At 34.7% G+C, this 19,087-nt stretch overlaps 2 protein-coding genes across 3 annotated transcripts in view; both read left to right on the forward strand.

Annotated features, from left to right (window-relative positions):
• Positions 1-9,546, forward strand: part of PLCb1 (phospholipase C beta 1) — a 116,392-nt gene extending 106,846 nt beyond the window's left edge. The window contains exon 21 of one of the 2 annotated variants that reach the window (NM_001171921.1): positions 366-413. In NM_001171921.1, coding sequence (NP_001165392.1) covers positions 366-413 — 48 coding nt within the window. Of the gene's footprint in view, positions 1-365 lie in introns of both variants that reach the window. The other variant, XM_038014249.2, reaches the window with a different exon arrangement.
• A 530-nt stretch (positions 9,547-10,076) lies between these two features.
• Positions 10,077-15,932, forward strand: LOC101740191 (malate dehydrogenase). Its single transcript, XM_004926746.5, has 7 exons — positions 10,077-10,397; positions 11,377-11,580; positions 12,307-12,501; positions 13,066-13,263; positions 14,215-14,347; positions 14,693-14,867; positions 15,657-15,932. The coding sequence occupies exons 1-7, from the start codon at positions 10,245-10,247 to the stop codon at positions 15,799-15,801; spliced, it is 1,203 nt and encodes a 400-aa protein (XP_004926803.3). The 5' UTR covers positions 10,077-10,244; the 3' UTR covers positions 15,802-15,932.
• Positions 15,933-19,087: the final 3,155 nt, after the last annotated feature.

The following is a 19,087-nucleotide window of genomic DNA, read 5'->3' on the forward strand; positions in this document are numbered from 1 at the left end:
TGGCCCCGCACCCTTGTCCCGTCATCACCCAGGAAAAATCGGGCACTACGCTGACGATGCTAATGTCATAGAGGAATAAAATGGGTCAACATCTAACAACTTGCTAAGTCGTCATCAAACTTAAACGTAGTTATCGAAAGATGTCGATACAATCCAACGCTCATCCCAGTACGTGTCATCAATCGTATTGTTTTTGTATTTAAATTTGATATACACAATGTGGAATGAGTTTTGTGGTGATAAATATTGAGGCTCGTGTTGCAGTAGGACCGAAAAGAAAATACGACTTTTTTATTTATTGTGAATCGATTCCTAAAGTCGGACATTAAAGTCTGTTAGTTTATAGAATGTCGTGCTTGTTGCAGGAGCTCGTGAAGCTGGACCGTCTGTGCGGGGGCACGCCGGAGGGCTAGCGGTCCTGCCCAGTGACCGTTTTGTTTAGGAATCTGTGATATTATCGCCTAAGGAGCGAACGGCAGGATCGCTATCTCATTAGAGCTCGCCCGCTGTCGATCGATAAGCGTATCGATATCGATCCGGACGCCCAGCTCTATGTGATCGGGCCGATTCGTCTCGAGTCTCGTGCTGCTGCATTTAACTAGTCGATAGTGATTCGATCGGAGACGCGCAAGGGACAGGAACGTCTTAGACCGACTCGGACCGTGAGCCTTACTGTTTGTCGATAGTTCGATAGTTCGCCGCCCCACGTAGCCGGCTCAAGTCCATACATATCTTGGCACGAGATGCTCTCATCGATAATGTTGCACAGCACTATCCGAGAGATATTCCTTTCTGCAATGTAAACTTCTGCGTAGCGTTTAGCGTCCGTCGATCAATTGTTAAAGATCTGAAATTTATTCTTATGAATGGTTATTCCAATGTCTGGTTAGTGAACGGTTCGAAATGTTTTTTTTAATTATTATTATTATTATTTATTTTATTTCAGAATCTATTTTTACAAAAGCTATACAATTTATCCTTTCTACTGAGATTTTTAATTTCGATTTACATTTAAAATCGTAAAATGCAGCACATATTAAGATTTACTAATTACTAATTTTTGCAGAATCGTATTCTATTAAGTATCTAATAATAACGTGTGTGTGTGTGTGTATCGGTCGAATATTTATAAATGTAGTGTAAATATTGTTTGCAGCGTACAAAAGAATATTAACCGACATTAGTAAGCGTAGGTTGTAGATTAACATTCCAAACGATCGCTTAGTCATTTACATAATGTAGGGTAGCAAGTTAATTAACGCTTAGAGAGGGGACACTGTAGTGTTAATTGTCGTAAACGATTTAGTGACGAGATTGTTTTATCGATATTGAATCGCGGCTTAGAGGTCGTTCCCTTGTATAAGCATTCTATATCGAAAAAATATTTCTCAGCTTCGATTTAGAAACGACAGTAAAGACATTGACGTTATATAGTTTGTCACAACCACAATAACTAGCAATAACACGTATACTTATAACAGTTCGTAGTTTATGAAAGATATGAAATAATCTGAAACAGCAATAATTATATACTTAAATAGCAGTAGGTGTTCGTAAAGTTCTCCGTGCTTAGAAACTGAAAGGCTCAAATTTTAATTCTTCCCGGCTCTGTATAGATGTCGCTTCCTTGAAAACGGCACAGGTTCATGTGATACAATATTACCTCTCTACTCTATGTCATGTGCAATAAGTATCATAATTAAATGAATTTAGCCTTTCATTGTAGTTTAAAACAGACTGCCGATATCGTAAAACGCTTATTAGAATAACCTTCTAGGAGTTCTTTGTAAAACGTCCCCTTAACAAAACCTGAACACTTTCCTTTTGAAATGTATCTTCAATAGTCCTCAGTCTACGACTAAAAGCTTTAAACCGCTCTATTATAGAATTTATATAATACTAATGGTGCTTCTTCTTTTATAATTTATGCTTAAATGTACTTACGCAAAATGTAAATTAGGTTTTGAATCGAATAAGGGTATTTAGAGTGGCGACGATTTAAAAAAATCGATACTATAATATCGATTTTATTTATTTGCTTATTCGTTTCGCAGCCTTGTCATTATATTAACAGTTACTAGTCTCACAAAGTTTAGTCAGAAAAAAAAAAACTTCGAAACATTCTAAATGTCTTTTGGATAATTTAACTAAGGATAATTCACAAAATACATGGATTTTTACTCAGGAAACAATTGTATGTCTGTTTGCGTATTACAGAATGCTTGTTAGGTCCCTATCGCTACGTCTTTTGATAGCTGTTTACAGTTTGTAGAACGAAAGTTACGCGATAAAGATTATACAGATTTCAAATTTTTCATAATTTAATTTCAGAACTAAAAACAATTTAACTTTAATAAAACACTAAAATAAAAATGACAAACAAAAACAATTAAAACCATAACCGTCAATCTGTGTACAATAGTAAAACAATTTCAATAAATGTCTAGTCTTCTTTTATTAATAACGAGTGCATACTTCAGTAATACAATTAAGTGAAGTATTAAGATTGGGATTCAATATACTCTAAAGAACAAAAACAATTATGATTGTAGAGACATCTTCCTTCTCGCGTCGTCTTCCTCGTTACTGAGGGTCGTGATACCCCTGATGAGAGATTAATTTCTCTTTAATGATGCTTCTCTGTCTGTCTGTGTGTTGAGGAATAATAATCGTAAAATAATTAGTAGATCTGAATGTTTAAGTTTTGATGTTAACTAAATAATATGAACTACGTAATTTTGGAATAATATCTAAAATAAATGTACAGATTTTTTTTTGTAGACTTGGGCAGACAATCATATATAGCCCCTTATGTGAATCCGTGAACGTAAAATTAAAATTCACTAAAAGCATTTTGTATAAATACTTCAAACGCGACTAATGTTGTTGTTCTCAACGGTTGATCCATTAAGATTTTAATGTAACCCATGTACCTATCCCATATCGTAAAAAAAATTACCGGTCATAACATAGATATAATAAAGTAATGGTTGCCATTTAAAAAAAAAAAAACTTGCATGTGTTTATCTTCATAAAGAATTGCGTTTTCATAAAAATAAATGTTTTTTTTTTTAATTGAATCTACCGTGATATCAAAAGTGAAACTCTCGATCGATAATTCCTTAGTGTCATTTATTTTAATTCTAAACAGCATTGTTCTCGTATTTTTCTCGGTGACAAAAATTGTATTGTGAAAGTGCCACGAATATTTTTGTCTATTTTATACTTCCTGTTGTCGTTATATATACATATTTTATTACGATTATTTACATAATAGTATTATTAACCTTGTTAAATTTATCTTCTGGGTGTGAGAGAAGGCATGATATTAACTGCGCATGCGTTTCGAAACCCTGTTTATCTGATCTTTTAAATCAGAAATCACTTCTAACGATTGACTTGCAGATTTTTATGTAATTATAAAAAAATTAAAACAGGGAATCTCCTATCTATTTCTCTACTATATTTATCGATATTTCTACATACAAATAATATAACCTTTTAGCTATTTCAACGTGTGATGTACTAATATGTCTTAGATTATATTATAATATGTAGGTGTAATACTATATAATATGTATCTTTAGGGCTTTGTGATTGCGTTAAAGCAGCTGTGAATGATTATATGCAGAAGCGAAACTAACACTATCGATTTTTAGCTGTTTATCGTTAATATCGTTAAAATCGATTTTAATCGTAAATCGAGTCACGCTTTCACAGCACCACCACTATCGATTTTCATTAAATGCATCGATTTTTTATAATCGATTAACAAACAACTGTACGCGGTGTCAGTCACTGGCGGTGTTGTGAGACATTTCCAATATTCGAATTTGTAATCTAAGAGCTGTCGTATAGAGTTGACAATGCTGTTCTTGATTTCCGAATAGTTCTCAAATTTAATTAGAACTTAGAATGGTAATAATAGTCACGGTGTATCGTAATATAGATATTGTGTACATGAAAATACGACTTATCTTGCCTTGATCTAAATTAAATTTGTCTTAGGTAAAGCGTGTTATGTCGCAAGTAAACTTTAGGTGGACCACAGCGACTTTATTTCTATAAATTAGTTCGATGGCCTAAGTAAGCATATTGTATCGTAGACTGTATTTATGCACGTGTGTTCCTTTTAAAATGTAAATAGATGTTGCTCCGAAATAGAATATTTAGTGTACAACTCCATTTGCTAACTTACTTGTCATATTTTGTGTGAGTAACAGATCTTCTGAAATAACACACTTCCCTCAAAACCTATTGAGAATTAATATTTTTTTTTTTCTACACGATTCTAAACATCTAAATATCAACGACTTGAATACACAGTCAGTATATAAAGGAAATCTTGCTTTAAGCGTTTTGAAATGGTAGTATAACATTTTTGCGCAATCTCGCGAGATAAAACACGAGTCCGACATAGACAATTTTCAGTTTTTTTTTTTATGATTCAATTTGATTTCACAACTTCTCTGTTTCATCAGTGCTTGTTTTAATACAAATAGGACTTTAAATAATTTAATGAAAATGTTATTAGTGTACACAGTTTGTACTTAAAAAAAATTTAATGAATAAAAAAAACCAATTACTCGTTATTTTAGAAGATCGACTTCAATGTAGTGTATCTTTATGATTAGAAGATCTACTTCAATATAGTATATATCGCTGTGGTTTAGTATTGAATTAAATATATTGTATTCGAATTTCGTATGACTCTGCCAAATAGATGTTAAGGAATAGATTTCTTAGTACTGAGACCGACAGCAGCTTCGAGAGATCGTTTAAGAGTTAAGACGTCTATGTCCGATGTCTTGTAAGAGAATAGAGGGATATGTACTTATTTTGGCTTGTTTGAGGGTAGTTAATATATTACAGGTAACATTTTAATGTTACCCTGTTGTTTAGATATTAATCATACGTAAATCTGTTCTATTGTTATGGCATATTATACTTAAACTCATTTAGATTTTCATAAAAACTTTTTTGATAAGTGTTTGAGTGATGCGATTTTGAAGGTGATTCTTGAAAGGCGAATCATTAGAGCGCTTTCCTTGATTTTGACCTTGACTAATAATTTTTCTTTCATGAAGCCAGCCGCTTTGTCTTTTTCACATTTCTTCCATATTTTAATATAAAAATTTATGATAGAATTAGATTGAACTCTTTAGTTTTATTTGGTACACAACATACATACAGGGTGTTGCTCACGCTCGAAGTCGACTTAGCAATGATATTCATAAATCACTAACGCATACCGATGAAAATCTATCGGATGCAGTATGCGTTCCTTAGAATAATCACTTTATGTGTACGACATCAAAATCAGTCAGGACCGATGTGACGATTGTTGTTATTGTTGGGATAGGTTTGAGTACACCCTGTATATACATCAGATTTTTCTCATTACGCTCACTGAGACCAGGTCCGGTCTTTACGTTGAGATGATTCGTAAAGCGATTTATTAAGCATTCGATGAGTCCAAAATGTTATGTAAAGTTTTTATGGAACAATAATCTGAAGCCAATCAATTGAGATGGTTAATTAATAGATTCTTTGCATTATGTAGCTAGCTACGTCGCCGTCTGGGTTTCGTTATGGTTATAGAGTTTAGTTGAATTCTGTTGTGTGCTAATAATCCTAACACTGAGTTCTGTTTGCGTTTAGTGCAACAAATTGGTTGTCATGGATTAGTGTTTGAACGTTGAGCATCTAAAGTTCCGAGAAGTATTGTAATGTTGATGCGTTGACGTGTATTTTCTCACAACTAACATCTCCGCCTCGAGCTTTGTTATACTCTATTCAGATTACGAAGTTTCTTTTGACACTTAGAACGTAACTCTTCACGTTTCGCATAGTTTGAAATAATAATATTTTTTTGTTCATGGTCATAAACATCATTTAAAAAATACACAATCATCCTAAATCATTATATAATTAATTCACATACACAATAACATAATGATAACATCAGCCTCACGGGACTTCGTAATTGGTATAGAGTATTGTGTATCTATCTATGAACAGAAGCTACATTACTTACCATGTTTCCCTAAGAAATAAATGTTCATAAATTTCTCTTTTGGTAGTTGTAATGATTGCACAAAATATTGTCTATTCAATATAAGGATTTACTGTTTTGTTTTACGTTGCAAAAGTTTAATGTTAATCTGTATATTTGAGTAGAATTGATTGAAAATGAAAAAGTACCTTGTTATATCGTAATAAGAATGTAGTTGTATTAATGGTAATTATTAATGCGGAATCTTACAGAGGTGATCAGCTATCTTATGATAATATAAGTGCGAGTCTTGTAGGGTTGTGAATGAGTATCGTTGTTAGATGTATTGTGAAGCTGCAGTCGGTTATTTAATATAATATTACCTTTTACTTCCGAGGGGAGCCGTCTAAACAAAAGTTGTTGCCAGTTTTCTAATTACACCCAAATATGGAATTTTGAGGATTAGCTAACCTTTTGACTGACGTGTCGGTCAGGGGGTCTACGTGGCGCAATGAAGTAATATAGACTTCTGTTACTAAAGCGCCAGAATATCTAGTAGAGTGAGAAAGACGAAGATACTGAATCTATTTCTCAGAGATCTTAAAGACTAAAGTGTACATTAAAAATAAAAAAAAGTGTGTGTGTGTGTGTGCAAGTCACACACGGTAGAAGTGAAACTTATAAGATATTGATATACTGACTATCCCAATACACAGGAGCATGCATATGGACAATGTTTAGTAGACGATACTGGGGATGCTACGAAGAGTCGCACAAAGAGGAGACAGAGAACGTCTAATGTGTTCTATCTCATTCTCTCTCCGGCTGAATCCTATACAATTATGTGTCTGTGTCTCTATAGACTTATTTTTACGTTTCATCGAGTTTGAAATCACAACGATTCTATAGAAGTTTCACTTCAAAAAGAAGGCAAAGTTAGACAATCCAGGCGCTTAGTAACAACAGAAATCGACACAATTACTTCAGTGTGTCATTTAGGGCACCTGTGAACTACAGGGCAGTTAAAAGGTCTATATCGCTTTGCCTTAGGTTTGATGACACTTTTACGTGACTGAAATTTCGTTAAGGTTCCATACCACTGGGATGGAGATAGAACCAATATCGTAGTGTACGATTTGGAGCCATGGAAAGCTGATGCCCCATAGTTGTATGACTTCGCATAAAACGTATAAGCCCCAAGATATTCGAAAACTAAATTTGAATAATTTCCTTATGTCAAACTCACGATTTTTCTTTGGTGACATCTCCGCAAATAAGAATCCATTATATCTTTTTATATATAAAAATGAATTCATGTTCGTTAGTCTCGCTAAAACTCGAGAACGGCTGGACCGATTTGGCTAATTTTGGTCCTGAATTATTCGTGGAAGTCCAGAGAACGTTTAAAAGGTAAAGGTAAATAAAAATAACAATTTTGTTTTTTCTTTGATGTGTACCGCGTCGGACGGATTCCTTTTGTTTGTTTCATATTTATTTTATACAAAAGTTTAGGTCTTTTATTTTTCAATTGAGGCACTACGAAGTCTGCCGGGTCAGCTAGTCAGATCTAAAAATCAATTCTTTATTTGGCGGCAACGTTGTTTGTACAATAAAAATTACTCGTAGTTTTAGAGGATTTCTTCGGAAAAATTTAAACACATACAAACATATTCATTGTTAACATTAATTTTGTGTTATCTCATTTTTGAAAATCGATTGGAAATATCCGGCTTTATTTCGAACAGTATGAAGAAGCGTGATGTTCTTGCACTGTGATTCAGTTCCATCTGCAATTTTTTTACAGCTACTAATTTAACAGGTTCTATTGAATTTATTTTCAACCGTTCTTGGTCATAGAATGTGTAGTTTGTTTTATCTTACGTAAATTAATAAATTATATATATTAGTTTCATAAGTCTAACTGCGATATTGTTTGATGCTTTTGTTTTTTCTTTATTAATCTCTTTTTATCATTATTCTTTCATTTTCCTGTTTTCTCTAAAATAAAGGCAGTTATTTGAAATTTAAGCAGGGCATCTAATGTAAGTATAAGTTTCTATTTAAATATGAAACGGACTATATAGAAATGCTTAAAATTTAAATTTATTTATTACTAATGTGAAAATTTCTTACGTTTTCTCGTCTGTTTGAATGTAATCATTGTAAGTTTTATTAAAAGGAGTCTACTTATTGTTTATTAGTGTTAGTTATTTCATTCATCTATAATTATGACAATACAATAATTTATTTCTCCCAAAGCTTTGTTTTTGTGTTTTTTTTTATGTTTATCAAGCGGTTCGATTTTCATAATAGTTACTTTATTCCTGCTATAAAGTTTAACAGATCATTATTCAGTATCAAATTTCAAGAAATCAAAAAACCTACAACCCTCCTATGAAGATCTGAAGTTTATTTATAATACAATATATATAATTAAATGTGAAACGTTTAAAAATCACTACTATTGAATCTATACAATGATCTGGTAATTTTATGAAATTAGTTTGTAATTATTCGTGTGCCAGAAAAAAAATGTTATTTTAATTTTAATGTTAGTGTCAGTACGAACAGACTGCTGCATCCGTCACGTACAAATTGTTTAACTTAATTATTTTGTTTAAGAGAAAATAAATATTGTAAATTTTGTTTTAAAAAAATGATCGGAAACGATTTAGCGTTTATTAAAATTACTAGGTTTCTAAACACAATGAATTTATAAATAAGTATAAATACAATAAAAAAATACATCTATTGTGAGTTGAAATCATTTATTTGTATTATAGAGATCAGAAAAAAATCAGCAATATATTCTTCGGAAATATTGTTCAAAGCTTCTTAATTAAATGGTGAATAATAAAAATGTCAACTCTAAAATACACTGTTCAAAGGCACAATAATTGAAATTGTTAGATCTTAATAATCGAGCCCGTCATTTTAATAAACGTTAAATCATATTTAAGTGACATGAATTTGTTATTTTACAATAAAATTGGGATATTAGGAAGCGCTGTGATCCACTGGCGAGTTCAGAAGTTACGGTTATAGATTGAAACAGAAATATAACTATTAGAGGTCCTTCTACCTTGTTTGATTAGTTTTATTTTTAGAATAAAGAGGAAATAAAAGTTATTCCTTTTTTCATCAAGAAATTGTTTTATGGAATGACAATGACAGTAGTGACAATTTTGAATGTAAGATTGGCGCGAAACAAAACTGCACAAAATATGGCCGACTAAAGTAGCAGTAGCTGTCAAGTGCTAATAGGTTATGTCGAGAAGCTTAATAACATAATACAAATTTCGTAATTCTCTTTATAACTGTTCTCTATAATTAATTATAAAACCAAATAAAACTTGGTAAACCGTCAGTTGATCACCGCTTGAAATGTCTGGGCGGCTTTCACTCTAATAGTTCTAGTCATTTTTATTCCTCCGTGTTTATATCTATACATAAAATACGCCAGTGTATGGATAGACAATATAATAATAATCAAATGAATGTTAAACATAATATATAGGTGAAACTTATCTATTAAATTTGATGTCTGTTCATTCTTTGTTTTATTTAGTACATTCTCCATTTTGAAAGAAAAAAATGTTTACAGACGAAAGCAATGAGAGATTTGGCGGTCATCGTTCTTGCTGAACCCGTCGCTTGCGACGAAGGGCTCGGCGAGTAAATTAACCCACAGACACAGCCCATTGAATTCCTCGCCGGATCTTCTTAGTGGGTCGCGTTTCCGATCCGGTGGCAGATTCTAGACCATCGGCTTAGGTAGAAAAAAAAAAAAAAGATTTGTTTGTAAACTGCTAACACCAATATTACAATTAAATTATAGGCCTAAAAATCATAAAGCAATAGCGAGCTAGTTAACGTGTGTTCCGTATTTCATCAATCAATTTACCCCATAAGCCATTATTGAGTTTGTTTTCTCGGGGAAACACATAGATACGAGTAAAACATTACATTATATAACTTTCGTCAAAACATAGACAGTGCGTAACTTGATATACTTGCAACACTGAGGAAGCTCATTTTAGTTCTAAATAAGCAGAAAATTAATTTTCATAGAATAAACTCTTTGAATAACTCACTCACAGAATACTGATTGCGTCAAAAGAACAGACGGACCGTCAAAAAACAAAAATGAAAATACTTCAGACAAAATCCCACTAATTACCTACATACCTTAAACCTCTAAATAGCCCAGTGCAGACTAAATTTAAAAACCAAAACTAAATAAAAAAACATGCTTCGTCAAATCAGTCTGCAAGTTGCGAACAAAACACCGGTTCTAGTACCCAGAGCAGGCTATAAGAACTTTGTAATGTCTGAAGCGCTCGCTCAGATCGAGAAAGACTGCGAAAGGTTCTGTCCGGTACCAAGGTTCCCACCACAAAAAGTAAGCAATATGTTATATAACTTGAAACAGTTTTCTAAGTTTATATTAGATTTAGCTATGAAACATATGTCCTCGCAACCCTGTAGCCAATGTTGTGAAGTGTCTCTAATTCATGTCGCGAGTTTGATCCTCGATAAATATGTTTTTAATTTCTTTAACTTGAATGCGAGTGATTGTTTTTTTATAGCTTAGATGGGTGGACGAGTTACTGGAGCTCATAGACATCTACAACGTAAATGCCGCCACCCACCTTGAGATAATAGTTCGAAGGTCTCAGTATAGTTACAACGGCTGCTCCACCCTTCAAGCTGAAACGCATTACTGCTTCACGGCAGAAATAGGCAGGGCAGTAGTACCTACCCGCGCGGACTCACAAGAGGTCCTACCATCAGTAAAAAAGCTAGCGTGGATCATAACTTCAACCACAAAACCTTACGCCTACATAGATATAAAATATGACAATACAAATTGTTTCTTTTTTTTTTTTTTTTTTTATTCTTTATTAGAGCCATACACCTATTAGGTTAAGTCGGCACAAATTGTTTAAAAAAATATTTTTTCTCATCCGGGCGGAAAGTGGCAACTTTCGTCCCGCTGCGCTAAACAAAGTTGCCGCTTTCCGCCTTTGTCGGACAAAAAAATAGTATACAGCCCTTGAAAAATAATAAAGTAAACCTCAGATTACATGTGATCTTATTTTCCTTCCTAAAGGGTGTATGTAATATACTATTAATCTTAATTGTAATGCAATGATAAGAATGAAAATTTATATTTGTTATTGTTTATTTTTTCCACGTAATTTCAATCAATAGGACACTTAATTATTCAAAATGAGCTGGTGTCGGTGTCATTTGACCCGTAAAACACGATTTTATTTTCATAGTTCGCTCTGTAACACTTCTTCAAACACAAAACCGATCTCTTTCAAAACGTATTCTCCTTGTTTGCAATACAATTAAATATCTTGAAAATCTTACAGGTAGCCATAGTCGGCGCTGGTAGTGACATTGGTCGAATAGCAGCTTTGTTCCTAAAACAGCAGAAAGTCGTGAAAACCCTTGCCTTGTATGATGATGTACCCGAACGATACGTATTGGGAATAGCCAACGACTTAGCACATATTGATACTAGCACTGAGATCGAAGCGTTTCAAGGAAGAGTTTTCTTAAAACCAGCGCTATATGTATGAAACTTTTCGTATTCTGTACGCTTTTTAGGCGTAGAATATAATTTTTTTGATGCCATTGTAAACTTTTCAATTTATAGCGCGTATTGAAAACTAGTAATACATATGAAATGATTACGAGTTTGCTCTTGTGAGGATTATTGGGAAGATGCAGGAGGAGGCGGCGTGTGCGTTGGTTGTTTGTCCGTTGCGTGTTCTCCTCCGGAAACCTCATCAGAGTGGTCAATAAAACACTACGTATAATTACATGTTTATTCGCGTCAGCGACCGCGGTGGATCGCTGCACGTTGACCACTGACTGACTAACGAATGTTGCTCATTACTATAAATGCATAGTAAGCTAAGCGGGGCGGGGTATCATTCCCCTACACCCTCGTAATTAGACGGCAAAAATAAAATAAAAACATAATGTGAGTTGTAATTGAATGATTCAGATATCCAGATATTAAAATGATCCTCCATTGCCTGAAGAATTTAATAATTTAATTGTTTAACAAAATTACATATATTTACGGCAAAATTGAAACACGAATTTGTAGGCAGCGGCTTGGCTCTGCTCCTGGCATTGCTGAAGTCCATGGGCGACGGTAACCACTTACCATCAGGTGGGCCGTACGCTCGTCTGCCTACAAAGGCAATAAAAAAAAATAAAAAATAAAAAATTAATCAGGGGTCAGAATATATTTATTATTAACTACACTTTTTTTTAACTAATCTTACCAGAACTCTGACGTGGTGTTAATTTGTGGAGGATGCTACGTGCTCCCTCCGTGTTGTAGCGTCGAGGACCGAGAGCTCTTTTTTCAGAACATGGCTTATGTTCGCACAGTTACATTGGCTATTGCTCAATTCTGTCCTCAAGCTATTGTGGCCATACAAACTCCGCCCGTGGACTGTAACTTCGCACTGTGTATGCATGTTAGTAATAGTAATCATTTTAAATGGTTTAGTTTTAAATGCTCAAGGAATTATATTTCAGATGGTAAATTCAGTAGCATTTACTGTAAGAGCACTGCTTAATTCTCTTTCGAGAATATTCGAAAGTTTGATAACATTTCCTTGTTGTTATTAGTCATGGTAACTAAAAATAAAATACAATGTTCATAAATAATTCAGACACTGTGTGTTCAGTGCAATAGAAATTTAAGTAGCTTCTCAATGAAATTTTACCGAAAGTAACTCTCTTTTGCGTTGCATTAAAAGGGTAAACTTCACCATCCACCTTGGCTATAAACAATATTATATTTTTATATACTAACATTAACGGTTGCAGAAAGTACAAAATTGTATGGAATTTATGTAACGCAACATCACGTTGTCTATATTACGTCAATCACATACTATACATGCAGTGCAGTTTATATGCGAACAGTTTATAATTAAAAAATAGGGTTTATTTTTGTCTTGTATGTCCTTTGTTTCTGTCTAATTCTCATTTGAACATGGCGTACAGGAATATCTAAATGATGCCTTTTCTCGTAGACCTTGAAAATGGCGGGAGTTTACAATAAGAGACGCGTTCTCGGTGTGAACTCGGTAAACGCGATGCGAGCGAATCAGCTGTTTAGCGCGATGACGGGCACTGACCCCGCTGCGCGCACTACGCCGGTCGTCTGCGGCACCGGACGCTGTACTCGAGTTCCCGTGTTCTCCGCTGGTAAAGCTGGCAATGTTCCCAGGGTTAGGGGGTCTTTCATATATTTGAACAATTAACAGCTGTTTCAGATACGTGTACACTGCCTCATCTAGTGTATATACTGCCTGATCAAATGATATTAGAAAGATAACTGTTGTAAATAATATTAAAAGTATATTTAAAACAACAAAAAACGATGAAATAGAAAAATGAAGTTAACAATTAATCTCTTCTTTTTTTATCCTGTTAATACCGATCAGGGTATTAGAGCGAAGTTATAAAATGATTGTATTGTCATCGGTTCTTGACGGGTCTGTAAATTTTCACCTCAATTTTAAGATCCACTTCCGTTCATTCGAAAGAAGATAATAATGACTGGTTGTAGAGAGGATTAGTAAATGCCACGGAATAGATTATAATTAATGTTCTATTCTGTGATAAATACGACGACTCGATCGTTTATATTTACAAAACGAAATATTACGTAACAATTTCACTTAAACCATTAAATTAGACAGATATGTTTGTGTGTACTAAAATCACATTGTCTGTAATCAATATCTACACTAATCTATACTAATATATAAATCTACAGTGGTTTTTACGGATGTTCCGTTATAACTACTGAACCATGCATCCGATTGACTTGAAACTTGGTATCCATGTAGAAAATACATGTACTTAATGGATAGGCTAATATATATACGAGCGTTGGACTCCCTACACCAGTTGCGGGGGCGTTAATGATGGGAATCTTTGTGGGGGTGAGAAATAATAATGTTAATTTTAAATGGTCAGCGAAGCGGACGGGTAAAGCTAGTATAATATAATTTCACGTTACTAACCTACATTCAATTTATTTCCACATCTCTGTGACCTAAATGAAAATTTCCCAATATTTTTTACGGCTATTATATTATAAGAAATAGTTCTTTGTTTTAAAGGACATCTCGTAATAATTTAATGTACTCTATACCTACTATTCTGTTTATCAGTCGCAAGTGGAGTGTCTCACGCGTCTCATACGGGAAGCTGATGATATTATCTGCAAAGTAAAAAGCAACAACGGACAAGGACACCTTTCCATTGGGTTTTCTACTGCACGATTTGTCGTTAATATTATGAAAGGTTTGGTATTCTTTTTTTTCTACTGAGGGCTATTAAAGAAGTATCATGTAGAATTAGTGCACTGCTCTGCAATTAGAATTATTCTAGATTTTTTGTTACCTACCTTTGTAGGCATAGGAGCATTGTGGTAAGTAGCTACCGTAGCTCATTATCTCAAATATTAAGTCTACTATCTATGGCTCAACAGCTTTGGCACTTCGGGGGCACAGATAATCCTCTGCCTAATTAGAGTACCACAGAGTATAAAAAGTTTTTCATCAATTATTGTTGTTAAGTTTAAAAACGCAACAGAAATATTTGTTCGTGTGCAATTCTTTCACAAGCTTGTTGTCTGTTTTGTGCTAGGTCTTTTCCAAAAGCCGACATTTATCGATAGTGCTTTAGTGGAACAACGTGATCCCGGGAAATGTTACAATATGGCTGTTTGCGCGACACCAGTCACAATAGGGAAAGGCGGCATTGTGGAATACGTGGTGCCGCAATTGAATGAAGCTGAAACTAAACTATTGGAAGACAGCAAGTATGACTTCACACATATTCAAATTTTATGACGTCAAAGTTGAGGCAGTAAACATTTATTTGGATATGACCAATGTACTTTGTCAATTGGGAGGGTTATGCCAGTAGTCACTACGCCTGGCAGGCGGGTTGGAAGCCGCAGTACTATGTCCTTTCCTCAGGGCATGCTGCTGCCCATGTCCTTATGTGTTTTTATTTAGATACATAGCTTATTGTGGATGGTTATACCACCATCGGTCGGTCGTCAGGACCTCGTCCGTTAGCTAGCAGGGTGCACCACGGGTAGGTGAGGTTGGCTTTTGAGTAGCTGTGATTCCATTGCCACCCCTTACACACACAGACGTGTTCTGGACTTGGGACCACGTACCCGTAATCACAGCGTTGGGCGTCTCTTTGCCCGTTGGACCGGTGACTTGCGGCGATATGCTGGGAAAGATTAGATACGGAAGGCGGAGGATCGCATTATGGCGGACTGTGGGAAATCCCTACATCCAGCAGTGGAGAGATACAGGCTGATGATGACCAACGAACTTTTGAGTCAGTGTTTAAGACAGAGAATCTTACATGATAAACTGGAATGAAAATATGCTACATCAATGTACTTAATTAACAGTTTGCCTAAGTAATAAAATCGTCATAGATTAACCCTACTATTTAATGGCATTGAAAAATTAAATAGGTAATTCTGATTCTTTCAATTTTTATTTTCACTAGTGTTTTCAAATAGAATTTGTCAAAGTGTGTTGAGTCTAAATGTCATAAGGATTCGTTAAATGCATTTATTAAACAGGTGCGACCTAGAGGATATGCTGAACCTCGGCAGATGTTATGCTGTGGGTGATGAATACTGCATCCACTCATGCAAGTGTCCAGCTCCTCCTTCTTGCAAGACCTGTGAGCGTTGTCAGAGTGGAAAAAAATCTAAAAATAAATGATTAGACATGTGTGATCATCTCAAGAACATCTTGGAACATACAGATTAGCTATCGTCAGTGAACTACTAACTGTAATCTGTCAGCTAAAACTTTCTATGACTTTTTCTATCCATTAAACAAATTGAAACCTATTTTGTTTTTTATGTTTGACAGCCAGAAATAATCTGATCTTAAGCAGTGTAGCTAAATCCATATTTGTGAAGGTAACTTGGAACTGCAACTTGGTAACAAGGTATAATACTTTTGTGATATAGATATGAATTGTCTGCAAAACCGGAAATAATGTTTTTTCCCCTCCAGGCGGAAAGTGGCAACTTTGGTCCCGCTGCGCTAAACAAAGTTGCCGCTTTCCGCCTTTGTCGGACAAAAAAATAGTATACAGCCCTTGGAATGTAAAAAAGTAAACCTCAGATCACATGTAATTGTTGGCCGAGGCGAAGCTTTTCTTATTTTCCTTCCCAAGGGGTGTAATATACTATTCTGTTGGTTTGAAGTAGTTTTATTTTTGAGATAACACGTTGAAATATATTGAATTGGCCTGGCGTTGAAATACTCTATAGAGTATTTTCATTCAGGCCACGGTACTCACCCGTGATCCACGTGAGGGTTTCAACGTATCAAGATTATAGCCTTTTAAAATATCTTAAAAGCCAGACGGTAAAAGTCGCTAATTTTTATTTGCCGTGCAAGTTATCGCATTTTATAAATTTTAGAAGGATTCTCTCAAGTTAAAGAAAATTACTGATTCCCTGATTTTGGCTTGACCCTAATGGTATATACAGTACGCTAGGCCCACCGGTGAGTCGCATGGCTTCCAACGTGTTAAATTAAGTAAGATGCGAGATTGTATCGGACGCTAATGCTTACACGTGTAGTGTGTGTGTATGGCGTATCTGTAAAACGTGCAAAATACGCAAACACGTTAATGCGACCACGCGAAGCGTAATTTGTGGCAACGAGTGAGCGTTCTTTGGTGACAATAAAATATTTCATTTGTCACGTGCGGACAGTGTTGTTTTATTTGGCTTCGCAAAGATGTGAATGAATTTAGGCTATTTTCTGAAATGTGGATTGGTTGTCTAATCTACTCGGACTTCAGATTAATAAAGAAAAATCGACGCTAAATTACAAAATTAACATAATTTCAATTTGTAGAACCCTTAATATTTTTAGGATAAATAGGGGCCATTTTTGTTAAATTTTCTACTTATCAGTGAAATTCGGCCAGATTCTTTTCAGTCATTTTGGTGGCTAATCCTGATAGTGGTAATAAAAAAATAAGAATAGAGACAGGTCTCTAAACCAAACAGAATAATAATCCCAAACACAACATCAAACATTTGTTTGAAAAAAAAAATTGTATGCTTCAGTCCTACGTGCTTATGTTCGAAATATATTAGTAAATACACTTCTTTCTGTCTTTGAAAGAGTCTCAGAGAGGTACTCTTGTAATAGCTTCAAATCGATCCAGAAATAGGAAGCCGTTTTGTTGAAAAGATCTGTTTACACACTTACAAATAAACTTAAGAGAAATGTACTAAACAAACAAACACAAACATACGAAAACGCAGCCCTTACTGCGATTCTTCTTTTTAATTTCAAGTTGGTGTATAAGATTAGTTAGTTCCTTTTCACGTGAAAATTACACGTGGTTTTTGAATCACGTTCGTCGTCTCGTGTTTGAAGGAATTAAATGTTTTAAAATCTATTTTAAATTAAGTTAATTACGGGTTTTATTTTGGGCGTCATTTTGAATTATGTAATAAAGCGTGAATTTAAAAAAAATAACAAATTTTCAGTATCATTATCATCATTACATGAAATAGATTATCTAAAAGTATTTTCGTATTTTGTATCTACTTTGTGGTTGAACTTGCGGTCTACGCGATCGATTTCAAGGTACTCTCTGTTAAAATAATATTGAGCTAATAATGTTAAGCTAAATCTTTTTTTTTTTTATTATTGCTCAGATGAGTGGACGAGCTCACAGCCCACCTGTTGTTAAGTGGTTACTGGAGCCCATAGACATCTACAACGTAAATGCGCCACGGAATAGATAAATAAGGTTATTTATCTATTCCGTGAAATGCGCCACCCATCTTGAGATATAAGTTCTAAGGTCTCAATTATAGTTACAACGGCTGCCCCACCCTTCAAACCGAAACTCATTACTGCTTCATGGCAGAAAATAGGTAGGGTGGTGGTACCTACCCGTGCGGACTCACAAGAGGTCCTACCACCAGTAATTACGCAAATTATAACTTTGCGGGTTTCATTTTTATTACACGATGTTATTCCTTCACCGTGGAAATCAATCGTGAACATTTGTTGAGTACGTATTTCATTAGAAAAATTGGTACCCGCCTGCGGGATTCGAACACCGGTGCATCGCTCAACACGAATGCACCGGACGTCTTATCCGTTAGGCCACGACGACTTCAAATCACTGGAAGTGTCATTAGAATATTTTTTTAGGATGGTTGTCTAACGTTGATTACTAGGCTATAAAATCTTTAAAAACAAAAGTTGATAATGCGTTTATCGATTAACAATTATTGTATTGTTAATGAAAAAAAAAACACACATATTTTAAGTAAATTTTAGTCACAATGAATACTAATGAATTTATTAATGTTATGTCACTAGAACACAACAATACAAACGTGCTCATGAAACATTGTACCTATATGTAATATAAATATAATTATCTTAAATGCCCAAGAAATCAAACAATAAACCGATTAAATCAGTAAGCTTACAAATTCGTTCGAGCACTTTAGAAAGATCTAGAAGGACATGATACATTTATAAATTCCCAGGGGATAAACCTTGAGTAGATATTGAACTTGGCGCATGACCTTGCTGAAAGGTCGGAGGGTGGTTTCACCCTCCGGGGGTGATTATCTGTTCACGTTTGAAGGCACAAGGGACGCAAATTACAAGCTTACATATTCTTCCGTCCGCTTTTTGTATTTTAGTAGTTGTCGAAAAGCAGACTAGCTCTTTAGCTAGTATTTAGTGTTTAGATCACTTTAGATATGACAACCCGACGTGTAAGGCTGAGTCTCAAATAATAGTTATCTAAGCGTTCGAGATGTGGTGTTGCCGAAGAATGCTCCGCATACCGTGGTCCACCAAGAGAACAAACAAATCTGTCCGCGAGCAACTTCGTATAGAAACGAGACTGTCGACGATTGTCTACCAGAAGGTTCTTGGTTACTTTGGTCACATTGCTCGGCGGCCACCAGACAACCTTGAAAAATTGACTGTGGTGGGCAAGGTAGAA

This window comes from Bombyx mori, chromosome 12 (assembly GCF_030269925.1).
Source record: "Bombyx mori chromosome 12, ASM3026992v2".
NCBI lineage: Eukaryota > Metazoa > Arthropoda > Insecta > Lepidoptera > Bombycidae > Bombyx > Bombyx mori.

Excerpts from the sequence above, each read along its gene's own strand:
- LOC101740191 (XM_004926746.5), top strand. The coding sequence starts at position 10,245 with ATGCTTCGTCAAATCAGTCTGCAAGTTGCGAACAAAACACCGGTTCTA. Across the intron at positions 11,581-12,306 it reads TCTTAAAACCAGCGCTATAT|AACTCTGACGTGGTGTTAAT; the intron begins GTATGAAACTTT and ends TAATCTTACCAG. Across the intron at positions 12,502-13,065 it reads ACTTCGCACTGTGTATGCAT|ACCTTGAAAATGGCGGGAGT; the intron begins GTTAGTAATAGT and ends CTTTTCTCGTAG.